At 47.5% G+C, this 13931-nt stretch overlaps 1 protein-coding gene across 4 annotated transcripts in view; it reads left to right on the top strand.

Annotated features, from left to right (window-relative positions):
- Positions 1 to 13931, top strand: part of lama5 (laminin, alpha 5) — a 154729-nt gene that overhangs the window by 55058 nt on the left and 85740 nt on the right. For 3 of the 4 annotated variants that reach the window (XM_054745619.2, XM_054745621.2, XM_070544869.1), the window contains 9 exons: positions 4405 to 4520; positions 8766 to 8884; positions 8956 to 9046; positions 9154 to 9288; positions 9599 to 9676; positions 11883 to 12023; positions 12186 to 12323; positions 13262 to 13396; positions 13803 to 13931. The exon at positions 13803 to 13931 is cut by the window's right edge and continues 6 nt beyond it. In XM_054745619.2, the coding sequence (XP_054601594.1) occupies positions 4405 to 4520; positions 8766 to 8884; positions 8956 to 9046; positions 9154 to 9288; positions 9599 to 9676; positions 11883 to 12023; positions 12186 to 12323; positions 13262 to 13396; positions 13803 to 13931 (1082 nt within the window). The remainder of the gene's footprint in view (positions 1 to 4404; positions 4521 to 8765; positions 8885 to 8955; positions 9047 to 9153; positions 9289 to 9598; positions 9677 to 11882; positions 12024 to 12185; positions 12324 to 13261; positions 13397 to 13802) is intronic. The other variant, XM_015967344.3, reaches the window with a different exon arrangement.

The following is a 13931-nucleotide window of genomic DNA, read 5'->3' as shown; positions in this document are numbered from 1 at the left end:
TCAGAGCTTGGTCCGCATTGCCGGCAGTAAGTCGGGCTCGTTCCCAGTGAGAGTTGGACTCCGCCAAGGCTGCCCTTTGTGACCGATTCTGTTGGTGTGGAGGGCATCCGTTTTGGTGGCCTGAGGATCAGGTCTGTGCTTTTTGCAGATGATGTGGTCCTGTTGGCTTCATCAGAACGTGATCTTCAGCTTTCACTGGAGCGGTTCGCAGCCGAGTGTGAAGCAGTTGGGATGAGAATCAGCTCCTCTAAATCTGAGACCATGGTCTTGATTCAGAAAAGGGTAGAATGCCTTCTCCGGGTCAGGGATGAGGTCCTGCCCCAAGTGGAGGAGTTTAAGTATCTCGGGGTTTTGTTCACGAGTGAGAGAAAACTGGAGCGTGAGATCGATAGGCGAATTGGTGCTGCGTCTGCAGTGATGCGGGCGTTGTACCGGTCTGTCGTGGTGAAGAGAGAGCTGAGTCAGAAGGCGAAGCTCTCGATTTACCGGTCGATCTACGTTCCTACCCTCACCTATGGTCATGAGCTTTGGGTAGTGACCGAAAGAACGAGATCACGGATACAAGTGGCTGAAATGAGTTTTCTCCTAAGAGTGGCTGGGCTCTCCCTTAGAGATAGGGTGAGAAGCTCGGTCATTCGGGAGGGGCTCGGAGTAGACCCGCTGCTCCTCCATATCGAGAGGAGCCAGTTGAGGTGGCTCGGGCATCTGGTCAGGATGCCTCCTGGACGGCTCCCTGGTGAGGTTTTCCGGGCACGTCCAACTGGGAGGAGACCTAAAGGTAGACCCAGGACACGGTGGAGGGACTATTGGGCCATTCCCATCTGTACCGGGTCGGCCCGGGCCGGGTAGCCCCAGTCGGCCCCAGCCTGGCCCGGTTGATTCCACACATCCTTGCCTTAAGCCCATGTGGGCTGATTCTACCCACCAATCAGAGGCTTGCTCTAATGGAAGGTGTGAATTTTCTGTCAGCAGTGAGTGTGTTGGCCCTGGTCGGCCTGAAGCAGACCCCCTCAAGAAGAGGGCTGAGAATGAGCCTTGGTTGGCCCGGAAAAATACCAGGCCACCTAGATATGTAAACAAACTATGCTACCCGGCCCGGGCCGACCCGGTACAGATGGGAATGGCCCATATGTCTCTCGCCTGGCCAGGGAACGCCTTGGGATTCCCCCGGAGGAGCTGGCCCAAATGGCTGGGGAGAGGGAAGTCTGGGCCTCTCGCCTTAGGCTACTGCCCCCGCGACCCGACTCCGGATAAGCGGATGAAAATGGATGGATGGATGGATAAAATATTTAGTTGTTTTAAAACTTCTTGGTTATGATTTAATTAATTTCATACTAATTAACAAAACAGTAGCAAGAAAAGTAAAATAATATTTAATATTGTGGTAAATTTGACCTAAAAATCTATTCATTGTTTTTGGCATAGTTCTATGATTACAGCTTAAAATCGTGTATGATCTTACCTTTATGTGTTTATGAGACCAGGAACCTGACATCTCCAGGATCACTCGGGTGTAAAAATCATTCTATAATGTCTCCTGTTCTGACTGTGAATCCATCCATCCATTCTATTCCCCTTATCTGGAGTCGGGTTGGTGGCAACAGACTAAGTCGAGAAGCCTAGACTTCCCTCTTCCCAGCCACTTGGGCCAGCTCCTCCGGGGGAATCCCAAGGCGTTCCCCGGCCAGGCGAGAGACATAGTCCCTCCACCGTGTCCTGGGTCTACCTTTAGGTCTCCTGCTTTACATGTCGTGAAACCTCACCAGGAAGGCGTCCAGGAGGCATCCTGACCAGATGCCCGAGCCACCTCAACTGGCTCCTGTTGATGTGGAGAAGCAACGGATCCACTTCGAGCCTCTCACCCTACCTTTAATGGAGAACTCTGGCCAACCTGCTGAGAAAACTCATTTTGGCCATTTGTATTCACACTTTTGTTCTTTCATAGCTCGTGACCATAGATGAGGGTAGGAACGTAGATCCACCAGTTATTCGAGAGCTTCACCTTCTGGCTCAGCTCTCTTTTCACCACAACAGACCAGTAAAGCACCCGCATCATGGAAGATGCAGCACCAATCCGCTTCTCAATCCCTCACTTCAGCTTTCCCTCACTCGTGAACAAGACCCCAAACAACTCCTCCACTTGGGGCAGGACCTTAACAGTGACCCGGAGAAGGCATTCTACCCTTTTCTAACTTAAGACCATGGTCTTGGATTTAGAGGAGCTGATTCTCATCCCAGCTGCTTCACACTTGGCTGCGAACCACTCCACCGAAAGCCTGAGATCACATTCTGATGAAGCCAACAGGACCACATCATCTACAAAAAGCAGAGACCTGATTCTCAGGCCACCAAAACGGATCCCCTCAACACCTTGGCTGTGCCTAGAAATCCTGTCCATAAAGGCTATGAACAGAATCGGCGACAAAGGGCAGCCTTGGTGGAGCTCACTCTCACTGCCGGCAATGCGAACCAAGCTCTGGCACAGATCATACAGGGACCTAACAGCTCGTATCAGAGGGCCTGGTACCCCATACTCCTGGAGTACCCCCCACAGGGGCCCCCGACAGATGCAGTTGAACGTCTTCTCCAAGTTCACAAAACACATGAAGATTGGTTGGACAAATTCCCATGCACCCTCCAGGACCCTCCTAAGAGTATAGAGCTGGACCAGTGTTCCACGGCCAGGACGAAAACCACATTGCTCTTCCTGAATCTGAGGTTCGACAATCCGCTGGACCCTCCCCTCCAGAACCCCTGAATAGGAGTGTGATCCCCCTGTGGTTAGAACACACCCTGCAGTCCCCCTTTTTAAATAGGGGACCACCACCCTGGTCTGCCAGTCCAGTGGAACTGCCCCCGATGTCCATGCAACATTGCAGAGCCTTCAGGGCTGACATCCAGAGCCTTGACGAACTCCGGGCAGATCTCATCCACCTCCGGAGTCTTGTCATCAATGAGCTTTTTGACAACCTTAGTGACCTCAGCCCCAGAGATTGGAGAGTCCAACCCAAAGTCTCCAAACTCTGCTTCGTCACTGGAAGACGTGCCAATGAGGAGGTCTTCGAAGTATTCCGCCCACGATCTATAATGTCCCGAGTAGAGGTCAGCAGCACACCGTCCCCACTATAAACAGAGTTGGTAGCGCACAGTTTTCCCCTCCTGAGGCACCGGATGGTGGACCAGAATCTCCTCGAAGCCGTGGTGAAGTCTTGCTCCATGATCTCACCAAACCCCTCCCACGCCCAGGTGTTTGCCTCCGTGACCACCTGAGCTGCGTTTCGCGTGGACTGCCGGTACCTGTCAGCTACCTCTGGAGTCCCACAGACCAAAAAGACCTCACTGAAAATCCAGTTTAAATAAATCCTTCAGTTTTGAGCCATAAATCTTCTATGATGAGTGGTTCCTGTTCCACCTCATCCCAAAGAGTCTGGACTGGACTGAAATGTGATGACTCTGGAGTCCAGTGAACTCAGGGTCATGTTCTAGAAACCAGTTAGAGATGATCTGAGCTTTGTGACATGGTGCATTATCCTGCTGTAAGTAGCCATCAGTTGTTAGCCGACAGGAGAGACACCTAGTGTGGTCTTCTGCTGCTTGAGTTCATCAGGAGCAGCGGGTGGTTCTGCAGACCTTGGTAGGAACCAGAGCTGATCTGAGCTGCTGTTGTCCGTTCATCATGTAGAGCCAATCTGACCAGTCTCCTCTGATTTCAACAAAACATTCTAATCTGCACACCTGCCGCTCACTGGACAGTTTATGTTTTGGACCATTGTCTGTACCGCAGGTATGCCCTAACCCTAAGGAGGCTGGGTCACAGTAAATGTTCAAACTTATCTCGTGAGTTCTAATTTGTGCATCCCTAATCATGAGAACACAAGAGGAGATGTTCTGCAGGAACAGCTAAGTAGAGTTGTTGTTAAAATATGTTTCCTCTCTGGCTGCTCTCACAGTTTTGGTGAGAAAACACATCTGAGGGGCTCCAGATTAACCTAAACAAAGCTTTGGAAAGCTGGACACAGCCTAGCTGTGTGTTTGACAGAATGACAGAGGCTTAGAGGGGTAAACATACCTTTTGTTTGAAGCCCACTTTCATAACATCAAAGCTTGAATCACAGAGGCAAGATGAGGCCTGTTGTCATACTTGAAGGAATGCTGAATGTGAAAGAGCCCTGATGAGTGCTTGTGTCTGGGAGGTGGAAGTGGCTCAGCTGTTATTATCCTAATTGCAGTGTGTGTGGATGAGTGTGTGTGTAGAGCTTTACTGCTTCTTCATGCTGCCTGCATAAACACACACACACACACACACACACACACACACACACACGAGAGCGTGATATTGCACTGCAAGGTGGCATCTGAAGCACTTTGCTACAGCTCAGTAAACGTATTTGTTTTTGTCTGCAGACTGCAGTGTGACTGTCAGCACAACACATGTGGTGTGTCCTGTGACCAGTGTTGCCCTGGATACCACCAGTTACCATGGAAACCTGCCACAACCTACAGTGCCAATGAGTGTGAACGTGAGTGGACTGTAGTACTGATACTGACACACACCATGTTTAAGTGGTAGTAATCTGGCTCACACACACACACACACACACACACACACACACACACACACACACACACACACACACACACACACACACACAGTGTGATCACTGAAACCCGTGAGGAATATTTTTGATGCGTTGCTTCAACTGCATTGGTCTGATGAGGCTGGGCAGACACAGCAGCAACTCTGAATGAACACCAGACAGGAACAATGCTCTGCAAACAGACGAGTCGGGGTAGGGATGGTTACCCAGAATGCATTGCAGCACATTTGAACACTTAGTGCATCAGCTCAAATAGCACAAACAGCTCCAACCGTTGTGGTGGAGGGCTCAATTCAATTCAGTTTATTTACAGACGTGGACAAAATATAGGTCCGTCTCAATAATTAGCATATTGTGATAAAGTTCATTATTGTCTGTAATGTACTGATAAACATTAGACTTTCATATATATTAGATTCATTACACACAACTGAAGTAGTCCAAGCCTTTTATTGTTTCTAATATTGATGATTTTGGCATACAGCTCATGAAACCCCAAAACTCCTATCTCAATAAATTAGCATATTTCATCCGACCAATAAAATAAACGTGTTTTAATATAAAATTCAATTCAATAATTTTCACTCAAAGTTTAAATTTTCAAACTTCAAATCAGAATATAAGCATTCGAGTGAAATAGGGGGAGGAAGAAGAAAAAATCTTATATGAAGTCAACCTTCAAATAATTATGTTCAGTTATGCACTCAATACTTGGTCGGGAATCCTTTTGCAGAAATGACTGCTTCAATGCGGCGTGGCATGGAGGCGATCAGCCTGTGGCACTGCTGAGGTGTTATGGAGGCCCAGGATGCTTCGATAGCGGCCTTAAGCTCATCCAGAGTGTTGGGTCTGGCGTCTCAACTTTCTCTTCACAATATCCCACAGGTTCTCTACGGGGTTCAGGTCATACCATGGTCAGTAAACCATTTAGCAGTGGTTGTGGCCATAAACCGACTCCACACACACAAACAACACTCAACACTTTGGTCCTGAACCTTGGTTTTGTAAATTACAGCCTTTTAACTCAAAACAGCTCTGTCTCTTTTCAAATTTCATTTGAGTATGTCTTGGTAGCATTTTCTTATGAGCTTCATAAACCAATTTTAGAATATTGTAATCAACTAGATCCCCATGTGTGAGCACTTTCATCTTGGCGAATAATGGACCGGTGGGAGTTCTACAACTACCGATTCTTATGGCTTGTTTTTGTAAAACCAAACCCGTACGAGTCATGAACTGACATGATGCTTTGTTGCTGCTGCTGAAGCAATTCCCTGACCGACTCTGGTTAATATCTGGACCGTAAAAATGGGTGAAGCTAAATTCATTTATTCAGTGATGACATGTTTGACGAGGACGGATGTCAGCGTGGCGCTACAGGCTGACACTGTTCTGTGGGAGGGGCGTCTGTGTGGGGGTCACATGTTATGAAAGCTGCAGTTATATTTAACAAGGGGCAGCACGGGTCTCAGAGGCAGAACGTTCACCGTGGTGTGAGGAAGACTGGAGATGAAGGCAGAGTCACACGGGTAACTGTTGAGTCTGGATGTTTCAGAAACAGGGAGGATGTTTTAAAGCTGCTGATAGTGCTGAGGAGGGGCTGTAGTCGGTAGAAACATTCCCAGCACAGCTGATACACGCTGATGTACCAGAGTGTGGCAGCATTCACCCGGCGTCGCACAGCTGCAGGGCATCAGATCAAAACACAACTATCAGCGTTTCACCAGCTCTGTGTGAAGAACGACGACGCTTGTTTGCCTTTATCTCAGGCCTGTGGTGTTCCTGGGACCAGCTCCCTTTGGACCTCTCAAGTCCCTACACCATCTTCCTTTGGTCGTGGATCACAGCAGCCACCATGAATAAATCATGGAGGCGAAATGTCCTCAGGTCAAATAGTAGACGCAGCTGAGAGATGCTGGGTTTGTTTGCTTGGACTCTTTCTTCTCCCTCCATCAATCACAGTAGTCTCGCGTCCTCAAGATGGACTTAAATGGACATCAGACATTCAACTGTCCACTTACATCCATCCAAGGACTACAGGACATACTTTGGAGGACAAGAATGTTCACTTTGTGGAACAAAAGGAAATTGTTAGTAGAAAAAACCAACAGCAAACACACCAGACACGGAAGTGCGACGATGCGCAGCAAAGCGCCGTGGACCGACGAGCGCCCCATTGACAGACGCTCTCGATCACAACTGTCGCAAGCCAAAGGGATCACTAATCGCCCACTTTTGAAAATGCTAGGATATTTAACGGCGTCTAAATCGCCGTCTTTAAACTATAAATGCCGAATAAAGCGGCGAAAATCCCTTCAGAACGCCGTATTGCACGCCGTCTTCATGTAGTCTTTCAGAGCGCCGTAAAAAACGACGTTTTTTTCTAGTCATTGAACGCCGAACTGCAGGAACTTGTAGCGCGTCCTCAGAACGGCGTAATAGACGGCGTTTTTGACAGCACAAAATGCCGCTTTTTACGGCGTTCTGTGACTTTCACAACAACGTAAAAGACGGCGTTTTGCAGGCCACGCCCAAAGGTTTTCTTAGCCACTTATTTTAAACTTTGATCGCCCAATCCACGATGAGAAAATACAGACAGTACTAGTTCATCCTAGATGCTATTTCCTGGCTTCCTGAAGATGCTATTTTATGCTTAAATTCACCAAAATGACCTCATATATAGTACTGATTGTTGCATTAGCTCATGTTGAACATGATTGTATTACTGCTACTTGCATTGATATTAATGAAACGAAGACACGATCTGTCCCTATTAAATCAACAATAATAAAACACGGACTGATGTGTGTGATCAGACCTGTATCAGTTGGATGTATTCACCACTAGGGGGCACCAACACGTAAGCTGGGGGGGGGGGGTCAAAGTGTGTTTTTGTTTGTTATGAATGTAAAATGACTTTCATCATATTTAAATTTTCTGATTATGTGTAAAATAAATGAAAATAAAGTAACAAAATACCTAATGGAACCTGTTATTTACATATCTGATACTTTTTCATGATCGGAAATTCAAGATTCAAGATTGTTTAATTGACATTGCACAGGTGTACAACAAAATTGTCTTTGCGCTTGTGTGTGTGTGTGTGTGTGTGTGTGTGTGTGTGTGTGTGTGTGTGTGTGTGTGTGTGTGTGTGTGTGTGTGGATGCATGACCCTGTTGGCAAGAGGCTGAAAACATGACAGTTACATTTGTTTTAGCTACACAGACATGTTATTTACAACATGACAGAAGGCAGTTACAACACAGGGAATCTGTCTCAAGGGCTCTCAGTCCGGGTTTAAATTGTCCTTATATGTTACTACATCCTTATGAGCTGTGTTTAGTGAGTGCAAAGACAACTTTGTTGTACACCTGAGCAAGGGATTTTCACTGCTTTTTTCGGCATTTTTAGTTTAAAGACGGCGATTTAGACACCGTTAAATAACCAAACGTGCTCAAAAGAGGGCGACTTGTGATCCCTTTGGCCTGCGATACACATCAGCTGCGAAGCATCACAGAGTCTCGCGCCGTGCAGCGATCGTTTCGGCATAAGCTCTATTTTTTCGTGACCCGCGTCGATTCTGGCGGGAAATCAAACCAAAGAGGAAGAGGCCGGCCAGTAAATTTAACACAATAGAAGAAAAGTTTCAAAATAAAACACCGCGATTGATAAATGTGATCATTTTTGTGTATCTAAACAGACTAGAGCATTGAAAATGACACACACTCCTGTGGATAAAAAAGTGTTTCCATAATTTTAAATGCAGCTTTTACAGCAAAAGATACATTTAATAAATGTGAATACGGTTTAGAGAACAGTAGGCGTGAGCAGAAGCACGTGTTGAAATTTCTTGCCTGATGTGAACAGAGGAGGAGCACACAGCACACAGGTTCTGATCCACTTCGCGGCGCTTGGCAGCTGGTGTGTTCCGGGCGTTAGTGTAACGTGGACACAGGGTCCGAACTACAGATGTATATATGCTCTGGATCAGCTTTTGAAGAGAATGGACCTACATTTCACAGCCCACAGCCAACAACCTTCATCTCTGTCTGTTCTTTAGAGGACAGTTTGATTCATCAGAAAGGAGACAAACATCTGCTGAAACGATGCAGAAATGCGTCAGTAATCATTTCTTACCAGGAACTGAACATGTTTTGTTTCCTTTAGCGTGCAACTGTCACCGTCACTCATTTGAGTGTTTCTACGACCCTGAGGTAGAGCGAAGGAGAGCCAGCGTGGACATTCACGGACACCATCGAGGAGGAGGAGTCTGTCTGAACTGCCAGGTAGTTGACGCTCACCAGGTGTGTCAGTGTGATGTAGTGCAATGTTAGTGAGCTCTGATGTAACCCCCCAGCATCACACCACGGGAGTCAACTGTGAGCGCTGCATCCCCTCCTACTACAGGTCACCTGACTTCTCCATCGACTCCCCTCTGGCCTGCTCCCGTAAGAGTCCGACACACAAACACACACAAACGTTTGGCTTCCTGCTCATTATGTCCTGTACTGCGCCCCCCCCCCCCCCCCCCCCCCCCCCATCCTAACACACACAGCCTGTAACTGTGAGTCAGACTTTACGGACGGTACATGTGAGGACCTGACGGGTCGCTGCTTCTGCAAACCAAACTTCACCGGGGAAAACTGTGACTCCTGTGCCAGCGGCTTCATCAACTTCCCTGAGTGCTACAGTGAGTCAGAACCATCTGGTGAAAACACACAGGAAGTGTTAGAGCATTACTAGCATGCAGCAGCGAGATGACACACACCACAGTGCTGTGTGATCTGATGGTGTTGTGGTGTAGTACAGTAAAGTGTTCACCACAGGAGTCGTGCAGCGTGAACGCAGCACAGTGAGCTGCTTTAGCTGAAGCCACAGCCTTTATGGTTGTGTGCAGTTCATGACTTCTGTCTGTGGGTGAGACTTTTGTCCTGTCACACAATCCGTGTGGGAAGAAAACCTCTTGTGTTATTTTGTTTATTGTGTGTTCTTGTTTTGAGAACTGTCTGCATCGTTATCAGGCATCCCCACGTATCCCAACAACAACGGTGAGGCCAAACCTGCTGGAGAGATCATCAGTAAGTTTTCCTCTCTAACGATTACATTTACATTTTATTAATGAACCATAAAATGTCAGATTCCATAGGAAATATGAAATCAGTCCTATGCACCTTTGGATAAACAAATTAAAACTAGACTAACTTTAACACAAGGTGTATGATGTAACTAAGGTGAAGCAAGACTGAGGACGGTGTATGTGTGAAATGTTGTTCAGAACCAGCAAATCCGGAGAAACGATTAGTTCTGATGGGAGCGAAGATGATGTTTTGCGCTAAGCTTTGGTTTGGACATTTACAACACACTCTGAGACGCCTTTCTGCTGGCCCACGTACCCTTGGCGGAAGTCCCCGTTAGATCAGGAATGTCGAGGTCCAGCTTGACCTTCTCTGGAACCGAAGCCTGTAGGAAAAGCAGCAGTTGCCGACCAGACCAGTCTTGAGACACTTCCGGGTCACGACAGTTTTATTTGCATCTAGCAAGACCCAAACCTGGGTCATGATGGTTCAGCTTTTATTCTGAAAGGAACCGTTGCAGTGGGTGGAACAGCAACAGATTTTATCCAGCTTGTCGTTGGTTCTTTCGGCTGAAGAGGAAAGTTACGGATTGGCCACTCCGACAACTTCTCTAGAACGCTTTGAACTGGCGTTAAAGATGGCGTGGGCATAGTTTTGTACTTCGGATGTTTTGGTTTATGGTCGAATGAAAAAGGGACAGATTTACCAAGCACCACCAAAACCACACCCCCTTCAGACCTGGAAGATTCTGATTGGATCAGTAAAAGCAATGTGTCATGTGGCTTAACCTTTCGTGAGTCTCTAGTGGAAATGTTTGAAGTTATATTACTTATTATATTCTGTAGGATTATAATAAAGTAATTCATATTTTGATTTCACAGATTGGTCACATCTCATTATTGACTAACACTTAGTTTGACTAGCTTATTAAAAATAGAGTTCTTTGATTTATTAAAAAGAGAGAGTCCATTCTTCATTCTTCTCTTGAGCTGGAAAGGAAGCAGTTTAGAGCAAATGCATGAGACCTTGAGGCCATATCTCATGCAGACTAGTTCTTCCTGAGGAGAGGGGCTAAATAACCTTCGGTGGAACCGCTCCTTCATCAGGTTACACCTCACGACACTCTCTGTAATGCTGCTGCGGCTCCACCAGTAAACCCAGAGCTGTTCTGGTCATTACACCAGCACCACCATCACTTCTAGTTTGGTTCTAGGTTTGTTCTGTATATTAGATTCATAGGATGACATCACGTATGCATAATAAAGGCAGCGTTACATCTGGCTCCATTTAAACGTCACACCTCTGCTCCAGGTTAATGGGAACACTGGGACGAGACCAGTTACTTTCAGATTCCGTCTGTTATAAAATAACAAAACATGTCTCCATGAGGGAGAGGAGTTCCTTCCTCCAGAACCAGCCGGCAGCTGGAAGCATCTGGATATCATGAGCAAACTCACACATTTGCAGTGTTGCCTGGCAACAGGGAGACTACAAGTTTAACAGCTGGATGCAACTCATCTGCATGGAGTTAGCGCAGTCTCCTCGTTCACACGTGCACGTAAAGTCAGGATGATTAGCAAGGACCTGTCCACACACACACACACACACACACACACACACACACACACACACACACACACACACACACACCTGCAAATAGACACCAGCTTTGACCCTCACAGAAACACTAGATAGCATGAATGAATGAATGAATGAATCTTCATGTTCTACTTCAGAAGTCGAGTCTACAGAGATGTTAGGACCCAGCAGAAGTGATGTGGTTCTGCTGATCTGAAACCGGAGCAGGAGGCTCTGGTGGGAACACGACCTTGGACTGATGTGTGTTTTGTTGGAGATATTTTCTCAGCTCCACCTCAGTAGGAGTCAGATGTTCCAGAGAGTTCTGGGAGCACCTGCTGCTGGAGGAGATAAGCTGGACTAAAACCAGTTTGGTCTAACAGAAGTTGTGGGTTGAGTTGAGCGTTCTTACTGGGAAACTGCTCATCCACAGCTTTGCTGGTTTGAAGTTTCGTTTAATCCCAAAATAAAAGGTTTTTAGTTCAATTCAGACTTGAGACCAGAACTCGTTTTACTTCAATAATCCATCTGTGTGTTTTCAACACTTTGAATTTGGTGTCAGACGTGGGAAACAACTGCTGCGGTGAAAGCTAGGCAGACGACCATACATCTGTCTGCTCTCCATCCCCAGACTGTGAGTGCAGTGCAGCCGGCACGGTGGACAACTCCTGCAGACCAGACCCTCAGACTCAGACCTGCATCTGTAAACCTGGGTTCAGCGGAGACCACTGCGACACCTGCGCTCCGGGCTTCCACGGACTCAACTGCCAGGGTGAGGGGTGGGCAGACGGATGGGCCCCCGCATGCTGCCTCAGCCCTTACATAGCCTACAGATGAGAAGTTTCTCCAGAGACATGAACTCCTGTGTGTGTGTGTGTGTGTGTGTGTGTGTGTGTGTGTGTGTGTGTGTGTGTGTGTGTGTGTGTGTGTGTAGCCTGTCAGTGTTCAGGTACAGGCTGTCTTGATGGGTCATGTGACCTGGTGACTGGTCATGGAGTGTGTCGGATTGGTTTCCATGGTCACGACTGTGACCAGTGTTCACCTGGTTACTTCAACTACCCCGTCTGCCAGCGTAAGTCACCTTCTGGTTGGTATCTTCTGACCACAGCTGTATTTGAACTCTAACCTCCATTCAGGCTGTGGAAGGGTGCTGCAGAGCTTCACCCATACAGAGCTCCTGAGGGGGTCAGAGGACTTGGGTTTTCTAGTCTCTGTGTGTTCTGTAGACCTGGAGAAGGAGCATGGGGTCCTGGGGCTGGTCATCCAGGGATGCTCCTGGTCCCTGCCTGTGTTTTTGGTGTTTATGGACAGGATCTAAAGTTGTAGTCCTGGAGAGAAGAGGTCTGTGTTGGGAACCTCGGGAGCTCTTCTCCGCTGTGAGCACATGATGTGTTTTTGTTGGTGTCTTCAGCGTGAATGGGAGCTGAGAGGGAATTCAGCTCCTCTCTAAATACGAGGCCATTTGAGAGTGAGTGTCATTCCAGAGTGGAACCCTGAGGGATCATCTCTTCATCTCCAGTAATAATATTTATGGATTAGATCTACAGGTGACACTAGGAAACTGAAATCATGGAGCAAAAGTTCATTGATTTCAGGAATTCAGCCTAAAAGGTGAAGCTAATCTACGAGACAGACTCCTTCCATGCAGGTCCAGATGTTCCAGCCTGTAGTCGTTCTAACTGTGATGATCATGGCTTACAGCTGATGAAAACCCCGCATTCCCAGTCTCAGACCATTAGAACATAGAGGAAAGTTTCAGTATTCTAGATGGTGAATGGCCTGTATGATGCACTACATGCTAGCCACAGCTGCCCTGACCCATTCACAGGCAAGGCTGCTGTACACAGGCACCACCTTCAGGTGAGTGGCGGGCCCAAGGATACGACACCCAACCAGGATACGTGGGAAAAGATGGGTGGATGAGGTTTATGGACTAGATGATTGTTGGGACAGAAGTGATGACATCACCCTCGTGTGTTCACCTGGGTAACTGTGTGCCTGTCTGCTCAGTGTGTGGTTGCAGTGCCGTGGGCTCCCTGCCAGAGCTCTGCGACGCTGCCGGACGCTGCCTCTGCAGACCAGAGTTCCAGGGTCCTCGCTGTGAACAGTGCCGCTCTGGATTCCACTCCTATCCCAACTGTCAAGGTAATCCCAAGTCTTCCCTCTCGCCTCCCGTCAGCTCCAGAGCAACGGGACAGTCAGAGATCCGGTCCTATCCAACGTATAAAAGGATCATTCTGTATGACTGATGATGCACGGCTCTGCCTCAGACATTCTTTAGAGTCAGTCAGAGAGCAGAAGGATGTGTTCACACGTCTGGGTCAAAGGTCACAACAAGCTGCAGTGACAATCCAGCTGACTCGGTCTCAAACACAGACCCTTTTACTGTTCCTGAGGACTGATCTTGATTTATGATTGCGTTTCTAGGGCATAAACTTCCTGTTACAACATTTTATGTTTTAGAGTCACAACGTTTTTAAATGAAACAAGCAGCTGGTTGAAGCTTCATGCTTCCAGGGGGTGGGGCTTAAATCATTCCTTGTGTCCTCAGAGTGCTCCTGTGATCCACGCACCTCACTGGACACCAGCTGCACAGCGTCAGGTATCTGTCGCTGTCGGCCCAACTACAGCAGAGCATCATGTGACCAATGTGCTCAGGGTTACTATGGTTACCCGAGCT

The sequence above is a fragment of the Nothobranchius furzeri genome, chromosome 15 (genome assembly GCF_043380555.1).
Source record: "Nothobranchius furzeri strain GRZ-AD chromosome 15, NfurGRZ-RIMD1, whole genome shotgun sequence".
Classification (NCBI taxonomy): Eukaryota; Metazoa; Chordata; class Actinopteri; order Cyprinodontiformes; family Nothobranchiidae; genus Nothobranchius; species Nothobranchius furzeri.
The sequence above is the reverse complement of the archived record's forward strand: the minus strand, read 5'-3'. Positions and strand labels throughout refer to the sequence as shown.